Below are 17,595 nucleotides of genomic sequence, written 5' to 3' on the forward strand. Positions count from 1 at the left end.
CCTTACTGAATGCATAGGCTGTGTTTGCTTATGTTGTTTTATTGGATGAAAAAGAATGATCATCTATCCTCACTACCCCTGAACCTGACCTTCATAATCTCCTTGCACTGAAAGCCCTCTATTTTTCTAGGCAAGGCTGTTCTTGACAGTCTCCCCATGAGTTCCTGTTGGCGACATATCTTCTTTAGTCACCTACTTTAAGCATTTATAAGTGCTTTTCCATCCATTATGTCATTTGATCCTTACACTATCCTTAGAAAGTAAATGTGCGGAGAGTATTCCCATTTTACACATGAGGAAACTGAGGGTTTAAGATAGGGGTAGCAAATAGGCTTCAATTCACTTTGACTTTCTGCAACATTGTATTGAGGGTCACGAGGTCAAGTCCAGGAGTTTGGCAAAAACTAGTGCTGTGATCAATTAGCAATGTCTGTCCTGGGCACCGAAAAGGAAGGTGATGGCACTTGTGCTGGTGAGTTAAAGAACTCAGATTTCCTGGGGTGCCTGTGTGGTTCAGTTGGTTAAGTGTCCGAATCTTGATTTCAGCTCAGGTCATGATCTCAGGGTTGTGAGACTGATTGGGCATGGAGCCTGCTTAAGATTCTCTCTCTCCCTCTCCCTCTGCCCCTTTTCTTACCCCGGCCTGTGCGAGCATGCCCTTGCGCACTCTCTAAGAAACAAAAACAAAACAAAAATAGAACACCCAAAACAAACCAAAAAAACAAACTCAGATTTCCTGATTCCCAGCCCCAAGTTCTTTCCCTGCTCTATGTTCCTCAGAGAGGGCTTGTGGAAGGAGATGCAGGGATCCAGACACAGGTAGGAAATGGTACAGAGTAAGTGTTCAGTTGGTAGGCTGAAATGGCCCTCCAAAACGTATCCATGTCCTAATCCCTAGAAGCTGTGAATGTTACCTTATATGGCAAAACAGAAATGGGGGGGTGGTCTTTGTAGATGTGATTAAGTTAAGGATTTTGAGGTGGGGGGATTATTCTGCATTATCCAAGTGGTTCCTAAATGCAATCATGTGTGTACTTAAAAGAGGGAGGCAGAGAGAGATTTCACACACCAAGATGATGTGAAGATAGAGCTGAGAGAGATTTAGAGATGTGTCCACAAGCCAAGGAACACTGACAGCCACCAGCAGTTGGAGGCAACAAGGAATGGACTCTTCCCTAGAGGCTCTGGAGGGCATGTAACCCTGACAACATCTTGATTTGGGGCCCAGTGACATTGATTTCAAATCTCTGGCCTCTAGAACTGTTGGGAGAATACATTTCTGTTGTTTTAAGCCACCAAGTTTGTGTTGATTTGTTACAGCAGCACCAGGAGACTAATATACTCAGTGAGTATGAATTTTCCCTCTCTTTGAAGTCTTTCTGAGCTCTGGAAAACACACATGCACATGTATTATCTAATAAATAACGTGTATTTCCATACATATTTCATTGCCGGGAAGAAAGACCTCCATTATGAGTAAATATGTTCAAGGCAGAATCTAATGCCCACTAGGACCATGCGCTTAGATGTTTCCTGCACAAGGATGTTTACTCTACATGCATACTAATTAAGAAGTAATCAGTCTGCTCCATTTCCTACCAGAACAGTTATTTGTTTGATGTTTTTTCAATCCATCTGACAGGGCCCAGGGATGGGAGAATAGCATCCTGAACAAATGTGAGCCTTTGTTCCAAGGGAAAGGTATGCATCTATCTTCTGGGGGTGTTTTTGGTTTGTTTGTTTGGAAGGTATTAGGGGCTGCAGTTTTTCCTCCTTTGGGAAGAAGCTGGTAAAGAAGCAGAAGTTCAGCCTGCCATAAAGTTAGTACACAGGCAGACTTAGTATCCAAGGCCAGCAAACTGGAAGCAATAAATCATGTCATCTTGGCGCCTTGCCCATGAAGCCCAAATTAAAAATAAAATCCATTGTGAGAAATGAAATTCTTAATAATGAAATCTTATTCATGGATGGATGTGAGTTGGGGAGGTTATAAAATATGACTTGGGAGAGGTTTGGAATGTTAATATCTGAAGATTCAGAAGATGGCTGTCATAGATGATTGCAATGCAAATATTAAAATGTAAGTCACCCACCGTGCCACCTTTTTTTTTTTTTTTTTTAATATTCTACACACGCCGCACTCAGGAGAAAACACCTGCCACCAGAAGACACAGAAGAGCCATCAGGAAAATCATTTTCAAAAGAGCTTCAGAGAAGATTTTCACCAGGCTGGACATCCTGGTGGCTGGGCAGGAGTTCTGGGTGCTCTCCTGGGCTGAACATATTTAATCCAGCCCCCATCACCCCATTTCACAGATGAGGAGCCTAAGGCTTAGAGAACCCAAGTTCAGTGGTCGGCAGTGAGTTAATGTGTGGTAGAAACCTAGGCCCCTCCCTAACGACCACACTGTCTCCCAAGGCACACACTCTGCTTGCCTTGTGAAAGTCAAGGTGGACCTCAGCTCCAGCCTTCCTCATACACCTATGGGATTGGGTGAATCTAGAACAAGCATTTGTTGGGTATGATGAAGAAACTGGCCACTTTATATGTGATTGAGTAAGAAAAAAATACCGTTTCGAGTGCGCTGATCTGGTTCATTAAGGGCCTGCCCCTGTTACCCTTGGGGAAAAAGGTTCAAATAGTGTGGGGATATCAGAACAGCTGGGAATGAGCAGGACTTCAGTAGCTCTTTAGTGGAACCAAATCTTCTCCTGCCTAACGTAACCTCAAATCAGTGCTGTCTTTATATACAGAAACCCTAAAGGAACCCCACTTGAGCTGCCCTCCTGGAGAGATCAGGGAAGCTTCTAGAAGTGTTATTTACCTGGTAGTGGCAAAGGGTAGAGATATGGAGGCTGTGAGTAGGGAAACAGGGTTGAGTAGAGATTTTTATTGTCTTGGCTAGCTCTCTGGTATATATAGGAGGTAAAGTTCAAAGAAGGCAAGCACCTTTTTTTTTTTAAGATTTTATTTATTTATTTGAGAGAGAGAGAGAGAACACAAGGGGGGAAGGAGCAGAGGGAGAGGGAGAAGCAGACTCCCTGCTGAGCAGGGAGCCCAATGCAGGACTCAATCCCAGGACCCTTCCCAGGACCCTGAGATCACAGCCTGAGCAGAAGGCAGACAGACACGTAACCGACTGAGCCACCCAAGTGCTCCACCTTTTTTTTTTCTTTTTAAGATCACACAGTGAGTTAGCCAAGCTGGAACATGAAACCAAACCTTCTAAGTCCTTAAACCAAGCCCTATGTCCCACAAAACTCAAAGGTAGTTTTCTAATTACAGAAATCCCTTTTAGTTTGTCAGTGGACAATGGAGGAATAGTATATTATTCTTCCCAGGAGTCCCTGTTACCCTCTGGAATTAAAATACCATGACCTTAACAAATAGAGAAAAGAAATTCCCAAGAATTGAAGTATGTGTATAACTTGCACACACAACCTTCTCTGAAGGGTTACCTGAGAATTGACCGATGCAGGTGTACAAAGCCCAACTCCTTTGCCTGGAGGCAGGGCAAATTCTGTGGTGCAATTAGCACTCCAGAGCTCCCCATGGCGTTGGGCTGAGACCAGACCCTTGTTCTGCTTCTCCTCCTCTCCTTTGCCATAATAATCAGAGTTCTTCAGAGAAACAAAACTGAGAGAGAGAGAGAGAGAGAGAGAGAGAGAGAGATTTTAAGGAATTAGCTTGTGATTGTTCGGGCTGGTACTCTGAAATCCACAGGGCAAGTCAGCAGGATGGAGATTCAGGTAAGAGTTGAGGTTGCAGTCTTGTGTCTAAGGATCAGAATTTCTATGTTTCAGTCTGGAGGCAGAATTCTTTCTTCTTCAAGAAAACTCAGTCTTTGCTCTTGAGGCCTTCCACTGATCGGATGAGGCCCACCCACACACTATATAGGATCATCTGCTTTACCTAAAGTCAACTGTCCTAAGTGTTAATCACATCTCAACATATACCTTTATAGAAACATCTAGACTAGTGTTGGACCAAACAACTGGTCACCATAGTCTAGCCAAGGGGACACATAAAATTAAGCATCACATCCCCTCACCTTAACAGGTATTCCTGAGAGCACACCCTTAATACATCACTTTTATATTAATCTTCATCTCAAACTCAGCTTCTAAGGGACCTGCACTAAGACCCACTGATTCTTTGTGTCCTGCTGCACTCCCTTGTTTGTCTTCGGCTTGCTTTTGTATTGCCTACCCTCCCCCTCCAAAAGTAAGTTCCTGGAGAGTGGGGTGTTTTCTGTCTTGCTTACTGCTATAACCCTAGTCCCTAGAACAAGACCTAGCACAGAGCACCTTGGCAGGTGTTTTGCCTGGTTGCTCTCAGCCTCCATTTCTACTCTGCTTTGTTCTGCTGTGTATTCCAGGGAGGCTTGGACCCTGTAACTGCATTTCTCGCCACGAGGCTTTCAGATAGGCTCCAACAATAGGGCAATGGTGGGAGATTAGCAGAAAGGAGGAGACCGGGGAGGCTCTTTTCCAGCTTTGGACTTGGGTTAGTGTCTCCCCAGCAGGCACAGAGGGCAACAGGGTGTTCCTGGCACTTCAAGCTCCTGCCTGTGAAGCTTCTTCCTCAGAGCCCGAGTAGCTCTCCAACATGGTCCTCGCACCGGCCTGCAGTGTAGCCCCGACATGGTCTCAGTTCTGGCCACCTTTGGGAAACCTCTATGGCTCAGAGCACCAGCTCAGCCTCCCCTCCTCCCAGGTTCTGGACTCTGGTAACACCACCTCTACCCTGCTGTTCTCCCATTCTTAGGGACAACAGCTTCTTCCTGCGGCACCAAGATCTGGGTTAACTCAAAGTCCCTCTTTTTTTTTTTTTTTTTTTGCTTCCCCAGCCCTTCTAGCACTATAGAGTCACTTTCCTATATTAAATTCCCTCTGTTTAAAATATCCAGAGAGGTGTATGTCTCATGACTGGATCCTCTCAACTCTGACTGATAATTTGGTCCTCAATAAATACTTGTTGGATGAATAAATTGTATTGCCACGCTAATGCTCTTAGAGCTCATAATTCTAAAGAAAGAAACATCTTTTCCAGCATCCAAAGATCAAATCACATGGAAGGACTCTGGTTGGCCCTGGTTGGGGCCTCCGTGCCTTGGACCAATCTCTCTGGGCAAAGGACTGGAGCACCCTGATTGGTCAGGCCTGACTCACAGACTCAGCCCTATAGCTCACAGCAGGTAGGGTATTGACATGGATGTCCCATCTGCACCACTTGGAGTGAGGGTGAAGGGCTTCACCAATGAAAGAGGGAGCTGGGCAGAAAAGAACCCCAACACTTCCCCACCATGATAACTTTACAATCTTCAGGGGGAAATAGACATATTGACAAACGATTATCATACGATGAGGTGAAGCACCAGTGTTCTAGGAGTACAAGGGAGCGTTTACTCTACAAAACACGTTCACATACGCTATATAATTTGTTTCTGATGATGCCAGCCACTGCGAAGTAAGCGTTTTCATTTTCATGAATGAGTGAATCTTCGGAATCTTCTCTGGCCTCTTGTGACGGGTCTGTTCTTTCCTTTTTGATTCAAAGCCTCATCTGTTCAGCTCCCTTGGCCCAGGTCACATCAGCCTTTGTTTTCTTTCTACTTCTGAATATCTCCGCTCCATTCCTTTTTGATGTAAAATCCTCTTAAAGGAGGAGTGATTACAAGCAAGTTTTCCCTGGTCCCATCACAACCATGGCATGTACAAAGCCCCCACTATGAGGCAGATACCGTACCAGATGTTTTGCACACATTCTCTCCTTTTCTTTACAACCTTACAAAATAGCACTAGTGTCCCAGAAAGATTGTGTGACTTGGCACAGGTATGTAGCTACTTTGTAATAGGATATAAATCCACCTCAGTCTGGCTCCCCCAACAGCAGCATTTCCCCTACGTTGTCTTTACACCAGTGGAGGAATGGTTGAAAGAACTGGGGATGTGTAACCAGCAGGACAACACACACAGGGGTGTCATTAATCATCCAAATGTCTAATGGGCTATGAGGTAGCAGAGAGAATTCATTGGAATTTTTGTGGCCCCAAGAGCCAGAAACGGCACCAACTATGTAAGTTAGAGTGAGATAAAGGTCTGCTCAATATAACCTAAATGGTAGAAGGTAACGTGGGTCTTCAAGGAGATAGTGATGGGGCAGGTTTTGAGAGATGTGGAAGAATGAGAAAATCCTGACTCAGGGAGCAGATTGGGTGGAGGTTTTTTAAAAGTCCTACGACCATGAAACCACTCCTTGCTTCCTGCTCACCCCATTTCCTGAAGTTACAATTCTGGCAAGGCTCCCCTAAGAATCTGGGTTAACTCCAGATGGTAAATTGATGAAAAAAAAACAAGTAACTCAAAATGACACACTGGTTGTTTAAGAAAACAAACCAACCACAAAACCATGTATTGATAATATAGACACACCATAGAGATGTTTTGCAAATTTTCACACAACTTTAAGCATCTTAGTCTGCCTGAGACTTCTCCAGACTTTTTAGTTTCATTTTATCATTTGAAACGTACTTCATGCTTATCCAGTTAAGACTAGACTGCTTGTTTGCAAAAATTTTACTGATTTTAATACTCCGCCTCAGACTCTACATGAATTGCCTGAGAAAAGGGCCCAATGGGGCTGAAGACAGTGGGGAGGGGACGGATGAGAGTGGAGGTGTCTAGTCTGTGCCTTGTCTGAGAGGCATCACAGCACGCTTCCTTCTGTGTCCCTCTGCCCCCGGGTCCATTACCTGGCTCTGCACCAAAGTAATGATGTGGTACTGTTTCGCCCTTCCCGAGGCAGGAGTCTGGCTTGTCCTTCACCTCAAGGAGAATCACCTGTAAGCGTCCACACTCCCATGTTTGGGACTGGAATCAAACTAACTTGGTCTTGGAGCTCAGGACTCCCTTCTTTCTTGTCTGTGGCATATGACAAACTCTGCAGATATTTCCATAGAACATACTTCTAAGTGCTGCTCAGGTGTGCTGTGGCCAAAGTTCCATTTGCAGGTGAGGAAACCTGTAGAGGTTCCATGTCTCACCAGAGGCTACGCAACCAATAACTGGTCACTTTAAAGCTGGCCCTCCTGACTGCTGGCCTGGTTCCTTGCCCTGCCCCACACAGCTCCTTCACAGGCTGCTCTGGGGCATGGTTGATGGAGGAGGAACCTGGGCTAAGCAAAGGCTGGGCTCTTGCTTCAGGATTGCTGTGGGTCTGCGACCCAGCTCTGATCACAGCTGGAGGCCTGGCCTCTGGTGCCCTTTATTCAAGTCACCCATCTTGACTCTCCTTTCTGATCCATCCCCTCTCCCCACCTTGGGTATATTCCAGCCTTGAGAGCTCTTTCTGGTCAGTGACGAGCAGGTAGCAGGTGCCGGGCCTGTAAAATCTTGTAGAGTCTGGGCTGGAGTCAATGTCACATATATGCAGAAGTTGTGGGAAAGCAGCAGTTTTGAGTACAGAGTACGCAGAGGGCCCCACTCTACGGTGAGAGCAGGACAGATGTCCAGAGGCACAGAGACAAGAGAGAGAAACTAGTGACCATGGCGACCTTGGTTCTTGAGGGCACCTCACTGTTCCACTCCAGTTCCACAAGGGACTTTACCACAGGCAATAGGGAGCCAAAGAGGGTTCAAGGGGATGGCAGAATTTCATGTAATCATTTTATTCCGTGTTCTGCCTCTCCTGCCATCTCACCTACTGCCCTTGCTGCTAAACCATACCTCCAGAAGTCAGATTCATCGGGAACTCAGTGGCTTTGGGAATGACTTCAGTGCCTTCAGCTTGGGAAATTCAGATTTTTGTCTGGATTCACCATCTCTCCAAAGCACAGGGTGGAATTCTTTCATTTAGAAACTGAGATGACACTTAACCAATTAGGCCTTCCCTTGTCCCTTCTATATTCTTGAACAACTTGCACCACAAGCCAGCTTGGCCGGTTACCATGGACACCACTGTCACTAGAATTGCGCCCGCGGGGCAGCAGCTAATAGCAAATTTAACCAGTTTCTTGTCTTCTAGGGAAGGCAGAGCTGGTGGGAACGCAGCTCTTCTCATCACTGTAAATAGTTTAGTGTGTAGGGCAGGGTGGTGATGGAAAGAGAAGAATAATTACTCCTTCAAAATGTCACAAACTAATGTTCTTGTTGAAACAAGGAATAAATTTTGACCAGTGGAACTGCGGTGATTATATTTGCTATGAAGTCACGAATATTTCAGAGTTGGATCATAATCAGTGTTAAGGCTGAGTTTTCCCTAAGATCTCAGCTTTTCTCAGGTGTCTGAGTATCTAGGAGTGATCAACATTTACAGAGCACTTATTGTAGGTACACTGCACACATTCTTTCATTTAATTCAGACAACTACACGGTGAAGTAGGTTCTCTTACTATTCCCATTTTATAGATGAGAGCATGTAGGCTCAAAGTGGTAAGGTCTCTTGCTAAGAGCACACAAAAAGTGAGCCTCCAAAACTCATGTCCCACCTGATTCCTCCAGGTAGGTGGGAAGTTTGAAAATACTTTTGAAAAAATACCTGTATGAAGTTTTGAAAATTCCTGAACCTATAGATCGTTCCTAGGCCCTGAACTTATTTCTCCTCAGTGACTGTACTGCCAAGGTCACAGCTTTGTCACACGGGAGATAGCCTAGCCCGTCACCCAAAGCTCTGGGCCTGGGCTCTTCCACAGTCTCTAGCCTGACACCCTGGGGCAATTGCCAAAGCTTCCCAAATCACAGTCTATAAAGTGGAGTGTTAATCCCCACTCTGCTCACTTCACAGGGATGTTATGAGTCTCAATCTATGTAAAAGCAAAAGTGTTTTGCAAACTGTATAAAGCCATAGGTGGGAATCTTCAACTCAAATCAACATTTTCTGAACACTTAGCTTGGGTTGGGAAATGTGCTAGGTGTCAGGGATATAAATACAAATGAATTAATGTAGGATTGTTTTTCAACAACAGTATTGAGCTGAGTTCCCATGGGCCAGGTACCATGCTATGCATTGGGAACGTGGCTATGTCTGAATCAGGGCCAGGTTCTATGCTCACAGAACTGCTCGTGGTGTGCAGAGAAGATAGATGTTCAAAACCTGAATTCAATAATGTTCCATGGGTGCTGTTAGGAGAACTATAGGTGCTATGGGAGCATTTAACAGGGAGTCCTAACCTGATGTAGGAGTCCAGCCTCCCTGAGGAAGTGATATTTAAGTGTCCTCTAGGAGCACAGAGACTAAGGGGGGAGTGGGTATATAAACCAATAAACACGGAGCTATGATAGATGGATAGAGAAGGAGAGAGGCGAGTCTTGCTACACCTGTATTAAAGTCAAGGCGGATTTATTACCCAATCCTGAGTGTTGCTGTCACAGTTTGGAAACATCCAGAAAAATTTCCATAGGAATACATATTTAAATATGTGACTGTAAGTAGGTGACTAAGACTCAAAATAGCAACCAACAAAAAAATTGTGGGAATATTTCCTGCTTTACCTTCTCCTCTCTCTCTCTCACACAGACACACATCTGGTTAATCCGGCAAGTAAAATGTAAGATGTTCACCATGGTCTCCTAACCCAGACCATACTGACTTCGAGTATCTCATTATCAGATCTTGACGATTTATATAGATTTATATATAAAATAAAGGGAAAACTCACTTTCACTTTTTCACTGTGAAGCTTTTCATGCATTGAAGACAAGAGACCACGCAAGATTTCTAAGGAATCCCTGCCCCATTCTGCAACTTCCAGCCCTGAGAATCTGTGAGGTTGGTTACAGTTAGAAAGTGAGGCACTTTGAGGGTTGGTGAGATAGCCTTGGGGCAGGGCCAGAAGCGTTGCCTTAATCTTATCTTCTCCATTAACTTGTAGGATGGTCCTGGAGAAGTCACTTCCCTCCCCAAGCCTCAGTTTCCCCATCTATAAATAGAGGAAGTTGAGAAAGTCCTTTTGACCTAGTTTTATGAATTTATGAAAAGGACTCTTAATCTCCCCAGGCTAATGCGGGTCCCTGTGTTATAATCCCTGTGTATAATTCCCTGTTAGCACTTATCCTTGTCTCTACTTTTTCTCTTTAAAAAAAAAAATCTATTCATCTATCTCCATTAGTGTTTGCCCTCCCCCAAAGACTTGACCTTCAGGAGAGCAGAGACTCTGCTGTTCGCCACTGTTCTCAGGTGTTTTAGCCTGTACCTGGCACAAAGTAGGAGCTCAATAAACATTTGTTGCCCGAATGTTCCCAGGGAGCACTCATCCCCACCCAGCCCTGCTGGCTTGACACCAGTGAGCACTGGGGTTTTCTAACAGGTGTCTGTGAAAAGCTCTGTGCTGACAGATGTGTGGAGCTTTGTGACATTCCAAAGGATCATGACAGTGTCTTTGAAATAATTACAAACCCAAGCCCCTGTTCCAAAAAACACTCCTGTCCTTTCTAAGGCCACGGAAGAAATGAGACCAGAGTCAAAAGGTCATTCAGAATGAAGTCAGTTGCCACCCATCGTGTGACAGTTGGGATTAGCAAACCCTAATGTGGAATTTTTCTTCAAAGTCAAGAGTTGTCAAACATTGTGAAATCAGCACTTCTTATAGTGATTTATGGAACTGAACCCCTTTGATTTCCTTTTGTAAACCATGACTTCCACTGTATTCATTCATTTGCTCATTTGTTTGGACAGTACTTCTCTTTAGGCTCTACCGTGTACCAGACCTTGAGCAGAGCATGGTGAGGGCCATAAAGATGGATGTGTGCCAGGAGTCCATGGCCAAATAGAGGGAAGAGCATCCACCCAAGAACTGCAAGGCTGATCTAAGAGGTCAGTATCTGTGAGCCCATTTGATTAAAGTCTGTCTCTTGCTACTAAACACTAAGTCCCAGGAAACCAGGGACTAATTTTTTTTCTTTGTCTTGCTCAATATTGAATGGTGCTTGGTACCTAGCTAGTAGGAACTCAGTATATAGTTTATATAGTTGCAGAATGAGGGCAGTAATGTTCTCTAAAAGAGATCCAAAAAGTGCTATGGGGACTGAAGAGGTAGAGCTTAGTCTCAGCAGGAGAAATTACCTGATCAAAACTGAGAGGGACCATTGAGGTTAGTGCTTCCTGTAGCCAGTCTCAGCCCCATTTTACAAATGAGCAAAGTGTCACAGAGAGAGAAAGTGATTTGCCCAGGGTCACACAGTTGTCCTCCCCCCTATTCACGTGTTGAAGTTTTAACCCCCAGTACCTCAGAAGGTGACAGTATTTGCAAGTAAGGTCTTTAAAGAGGCAAGTAAATTAAAATGCAGTCATATGAGTGGGCCTTAATCTATCTGACTAGTGTCCTTATAAGAAGAGGGGATTAGAACAGAGATACATAACGGAGGGGAGACCTTGCAAAGACACAGGAAGAAGATGCCTATCTACCAGCGGAGGAGAGAGGCCTCAGAAGAAACAGTCTGCTAGTATAACACCGTGATCTTGGACTTCTGGCTTCTGGAATTGCGAGAAAGTAAACTTCTGTGGTTTAAGCCCCCCAGTGTGTGGTACTTTGGTACAGGAGCCCTAAGGGAACTGCTACCCACAGTACGTGATGGCAGAGTCAGGATGAGAGGCCAGGTCTGCTTTCTTCTCTATGAAGCCTTGCCTAATGTCTCATCCTGGCCCTTCCAAATTAAATGCTCACGGCTCTGGCTCTCCCAGGAAGTTGCTTACTCTTCTATTTGTCCTTCCGTGTATCATAGAAGTTGATGACACACCTATCCAACTGTCTGTCCATCCTCTCAACAAAATTATACTTACCATTGTCCATGTCCCAGTGCTGTGCTGGGCACTGAGAGTTCAGAGATGGATGCCTGGGCACCCACTTTTGCCCTAACCAACCCTGTTTTAGCTCTTGTTACCACATCCTTCTTACTCCTTCAAAGAATTAAGGCTCTAGTTTAGGCCAGGGAAAGGTAGGTGAAAGAGAGATACGTGATAGCTCTCTGCAAAATCCCAAGGGACACTACTCTGTGCAGGAGATATTACCAGAAGACAGTAGTAGTTCCAGAGCACAGAACGGTTCATTGGGGCCCGTTACAGGAGACAACAGGAGGATGTTCCAAGAGAACAAGTTTTTTGTCCTTTTTGCTTATGGCCTCAAAGAGGGTGGGCTTCTGGGGCAACTCAGGGCTGCTCTGCCCAACAGGCAGGGTACTATGATAATAATGATAATGATAATGATAACAATAATAATAATAGAGTTTAAAAATTTTTTACCATTATATTGTATTATGGTATTTATTATGGGAAAACCCAGCACTTTGTTGGATTTCCAGACACTTATTTTATGATTAAAACTATTTTTATAGAATAAGGGAGTCATAGTGTTTTCCGTTCCTTTCCAGTTTAGCTTTTAAAGGTCTTAATCCGGTTCGGTTTGGCAACAGATACATTAAGGAATAATTACAAAGGTGGTGTTAAGTGCTGGGCTAGAAAACGCCAGTGTTTTCTGGGGTCTGAGGTAGGAGAGCCCCATTGCCCCACTGGAGTTCCCAAGGGCAGGAACCTGAACAGTTTAGACGCCAGTTCCTTCAGTCCACAAAAGGGCGTGGAGAATGCAAGTGGGGGGCTCTTGCCCAATCTTTCCCTAGCCTGAGCAGTGAAACGCACATATTTTCTCTTTCGTATGAAGAAATCAGAGGCCCAGATGATGGCAGTGGCTCACTCAAGATCACAAAAGTGGGGAGTGGCAAATGTTTTAATAGTTAACATTTATTGACTCCTTACTATATGTCAAACACTGACTGAGGAGCTTTGCACGTTTTCTCTCATTTAATTCTCCTGACAATCTGTGAAGTACCCTCGTTTTTCCCCATTTCACAGATGAGGAAGTAAAATAAGAGACTTTCACAAGGTTAGCTCGCTATCTATTAGCTAAGTCTGCATGTGCTCTCAGTAGGTGGTGGGGTGACTTTGGAATAACAGCCTGATCCTGGACCTGTGTGGGGGGCACGTTGAGGCGTGAAGGGCCGGTGTACGCCAACCCCGGCTAGCACTGCGCGGTCTTGGCCTGCGGCTGGAAGCACACGGCGGGGGCGGGCCAGGGGCGGGGCCTCCGACGCGCTGGTCCCCAGAAGCTTCAGCGGAAAGTCCCGCCCCCAGCCTAGGAGCGCAGGGATTGGCTCTCCCGAGGGCGATTGGCGGCTGCGGCGGAGGCGGGGCCACAAGCAGGAAGTGGGAGTAAAGGCGGCTCGAGGCGAGGTGGCCGGCAGGTTGCTGCGGCCACTTTGCCGTGTCGCCGCCGCCAGTGGCGAGATGGAGGGGCCGGGCCTGGGCTCGCAGGTGAGTGCGGCCGGATGCTGGCCGTCTTGGGGCGGTGAGAGCGGCGGCGGCCGTGGGGAGAGGGAGGGCGTAGGTGTGAGGCGGCTCCCAAGAGGGGCCTCCGGGGGCGGAGGGGCCTGGGCTGGGAAGGAGGAAGCAGGGAGACTCCGAGAATGATGCTGGGAATTCTCTCCGAGACGACCGGAAAGAAAAGGCGAGGACGTACGGGTGAGTGCCCTACGGGCCCTCCATCCTCCACGGTGGCCCAGGGCGCCCCCTGGGGCTGGTACCCTGGTGCCCAGTTAGGGACCGCTGAGGGGCCTGAAAGGGAGTGTGGCCCTTCCTAGGAGAGGTGTCAGGTGACACACCTGAGTTGGACCAGCCTGTCTTGACCTTGGCCTGGAATCCATGCAGTTCTCTTGATTTCTTTTTTTCGGTGGAGTTGCCTGGACACCTTCCTTCGCCCCACCCAGCCCTATTCTGGTTCTTGCTCCCACTTCTTGCCTACTCCAAAGAACTGAGGCTGTTAGTTTAGGCTGGGGAAAAGGTGGGTGGAAAGAGGTACGTGATAGCTCTCTGCAGAACCCCAAAAGACGCTATTCTGTGGAGGAGATACTACCAGAAGCCAGATGTAGTTCCAGAGAAGAGAACGGGCCAGTGGGGGACGTTACAGGAGATAACAGGAGGACGTTCCGAGAGAAAAAGATATTTGTCTTTTTTGCTTATGGCCCTCTTCCAGTTCCTAGAGTGCTGACAGGCATATTGTAGCTGTTCACTTAATATTTGTTGAATAAATGAAGAATATCCAGATTCTGCCAACATGTAGTGAGTGCTTAGCTTATGCCAGCTGCTTTTATATGCATTATTTTATTACGGAATTGAAGCATCCTTGAGATGATATGATCTCTTTTTTACTGGTGGGAAAACTGAAGCTGTCTCCAGTTGGAGTGAGTTAGGTAGATTTTCTGTCCTTAATGGGATCCAAGCAGTTTGAGATGACTGGATGAGTTAGCTTCTAAAAAAAAAGTCTTTCCATTCCTTAGAGTGTTTCTCATGCTTCCCCATTCCTGTCCTTCTTTCAACAGTCTGATATAGGTTTAAGAGAAAGAATAAAATGTGGAGAATTTAAGTTGTTCTTATCATATTAGGTATTCTAGCACTTTGACAGAAAAAAAGATTGCCAGCTGACTGGATTTTACAAAAGGGTGTAGAATCTTCACATGCAAACTATGTCTTGTTCTTTTTCTCAGAGTATCTCAAGGAAAAGTTGATAGGAGTAACTATCATATCTTAATTGCTGCCACTCATTTTCAAAAGCCTTCAAGTACTTAAAGTCCACTCCCTCATGCTGAAGGGAAGATATCCCTGCCCAAATTTCATGACAGATGGAGGAAGAGAATGATTCAGAGGTTGAAATTAATGGGGCAAGGTAGAGTAGTCATTGTTCATAATAATTGTTGTTGTTAATAATAATAATTGTTTTTCAGTAATAAAGATTTCACCTGTATATGGTGCTCTTCAGTTTGCAAAATAATTTCCCTATTCTTGATCACTCTGACCCTGTGAGTTGGGGAGAGATTGTTATTCTAGTCATTTGTTAAAAGTCAAATAGCTGCTAAGTGGTCGAGCCAAGACTTCATTCTCCTAGGTGTTGGGCACTGTTACAGGTGCTAGAGATAAATCAGTGAATATAACAGATAAAAACATTCCTGCTCTGGTTGAATTTGGTTCTTCTGATTCCACTTTCAGTGTTGTTGGGTTTTGCTGGAATTTGCTATGTCATCTGTCCCCTTGTTTCCTCTCTGACCTCATTTCTTTTTACTACTTTCTTGTTTGCTTAATCAGCCCCAGCCACACTGGCCTTAAGACCTTTGTACTTACTCTTCAACTCTGTCTGGAGTACTCTTTCCTCGAATACCCACAGGGCTTATTCCCCCACCACTTTAAGGTTTTGACGCAAATGTCACCTCAGTGCGGCAACCTCTTCTCCTCATTACCACTACCAGCAACATTTCCTAGTCTCTTTTCTTCTTTTATATTTCTCCTCAACAATTAATACCATTTAACATACTTCTTTGTTTTGTTTGTTGTCTCTTTCCTTCCACTGAATGTAAATTCTATGAGGGCAGTGATTTTTTTTTGTCAGTTGTGTTGACTGCTGTGTGCCTAGCTTCTAGAACAGTGCCTAGCACTGGTGGGTACTCTGTAAACAATTGTCCAATGAATGAACGTGGAAACGGAACTCTGGCACTTCTGTTAATGTCCTGAGAAATTTTAATAGTTATCTATTGGATCTCTCTTTGTTTTATTTGATAATCTGGCACGATAGTGACCCTCATAAGAGTTTGAATATGATTTTTTAGATCTTGGGTTTCTCTTCAATTAATGCCCACTGTAACTTTAACAGTACTTATTTACTATTTAGAAAAAATAATATGATTCATGATATCTCTGTGTGAAAAATATTGTGTGATCCCTTATCTCTTAAAATTGTTCTGGTTGTCTTTCTTTCTTTCTTTTTTTAAGTGTTCTGGTTTTCTGTCGCTGTGTAAAAACTACCCCAAAACATAGTGGTGTAACACAGCCATTGTCATGTTCATGGACTGTGTGTCAGGAATTTGGACAGGGCATAGCAGGGATGGTTTGTTTCTGCTCCACTGTGTCTGGAGCCTTTGCTAGAAAGACTCATAACCTGGGATACCTAATAGTTGGGGTTGGTATCATCTGATCATGTCTTCACTCACTTATCTGGCAGTTGATGTTGACTTTTAGCAGGGACACCTACATGTGGCCCCGGGCCTCTGCGCAGCATAGTAGCTACGTTCCAAGAGTGAGCATCTCAAGAAACAGAAAGAGGAAGCTGCCAGTTTCTCAGTCCTGGGCCTGCAAACTGGTGGAACATCACTTGTGGTATTTTATTAGTGAGGCAGTCACAGAGCTCAGATTTGAGAGGAAGGGACACAGACCCTCTCCTTTCAATGGAGAAGTATCAAAGAATTTAGGGACTCTATTGTAAAAATCACCACAGATGTATCCATATCTCTCTTACATAGTTTTCATAATATCTTGTTCTCCCCTGTGAAGGAGGGTGTTCAGCTAGCTACATGTTTCTTTCTTGGTATCCTTTTTACTTTTTTTTGAATCTTGCCTGTTGTGTTCACTGTCATATCCCGTGTCTAGAGCAGTGCCTGGCACATAGAGGGCATTCAGTAAATATCTCATGAATGAATGAATGAGTTGCAGCAGGAATTGTGTCTTATTCCCTAATTACCTCATACAGATCTTCATCGAGTTACATTGGGGTTACATCCAATAAACCCGTCATAAGTTGAGAATGCATTTAATACACCTAACCTACTGAACATCATAGCTTAGCCTAGCCCACCTTAAACACGTTCAGAACACTTTAAATGAGCCTATAGTTGGGTAAAATCATCTAACACAAAGCTATTTTATAATAAAGTATTTAATATCTCATGTAATTTATTGAACACAGTATTGAAAGTGAAAGAGAATGGTTGTATTTGGGTACACAATGTTCGGAAGTCTTTGTCAGTGCACATTTCAATAATGACTGTTGTAACAGCTCCTCTTAGACCCATACAGCATTAACGTGGAAGGAACTTTATAGCTATATTAACCTGCTCCTTCCATTTTAGAAATGTAAAAACTGAAGCCAAAAATAGGGTAGATGATTAGCCGCCATCATTCAGGCAGCATGAAATCTGAGACTTTGGCTTTGTTCTCAAGGGGTTTGCATTTCAACATGGTAAAAATGAAACAACTAGAGAATACTAAAAAAATAAATAAAAAATAAAGGGTTTTTTTTGGTAACTGGAGAGTAATTTCTAAGAAGGATTTTTTAGTATCTTGACATAAACTTTGCTTCAGTCTTGGCGACGGGAACATATGGTTGTTTTCTTAAACATCTTTATGTGACTGTCTCCAAAGCTGACCTCCCAAAAGCAGGTCATTCCTTTTCTCACCTGTAGCTCTTGTAAAATTTTGTGAGGGTGTGATACCTAGAGCAAAGGAGAGAACGTAGAGCTGTGGTCTCTAAGCTGTTTTGATCATGCGTTCCAATCAGTAAAACAGTTTTGAGCTTGTACCCCTAGAGTAAAACCTTACCATAATGTGAATGGGATCCCAAATTTTCATTTTTGTAAAGCATCATGTATTGTGAGATTAATGGATGATAAATGAAGGCTGTGCTATAAGCTGGCCGGGAGCTTGGCTCCAGACGCACAGTCCAAATCACCCAGGTACTGACTGCAGTTTGTCATCACTTGTTGGCAATTGATCACTCTAACTTA

At 44.5% G+C, this 17,595-nt stretch overlaps 1 protein-coding gene across 6 annotated transcripts in view; it reads left to right on the plus strand.

Annotated features, from left to right (window-relative positions):
- Positions 1–13,178: 13,178 nt before the first annotated feature.
- Positions 13,179–17,595, plus strand: part of ZDHHC13 (zinc finger DHHC-type palmitoyltransferase 13) — a 47,770-nt gene continuing 43,353 nt past the window's right edge. For 3 of the 6 annotated variants that reach the window (XM_027579969.2, XM_027579970.2, XM_027579971.2), the window contains exon 1: positions 13,179–13,303. In XM_027579969.2, the coding sequence (XP_027435770.2) occupies positions 13,277–13,303 (27 nt within the window). In that variant the 5' untranslated portion in view covers positions 13,179–13,276. Of the gene's footprint in view, positions 13,304–13,364; positions 13,511–17,595 lie in introns of those variants that run through there. The other 3 variants (XM_027579975.2, XM_027579976.2, XM_027579973.2) reach the window with 3 other exon arrangements.

Source organism: Zalophus californianus, chromosome 11 (assembly GCF_009762305.2).
Source record: "Zalophus californianus isolate mZalCal1 chromosome 11, mZalCal1.pri.v2, whole genome shotgun sequence".
In the NCBI taxonomy this organism is placed as follows: domain Eukaryota; kingdom Metazoa; phylum Chordata; class Mammalia; order Carnivora; family Otariidae; genus Zalophus; species Zalophus californianus.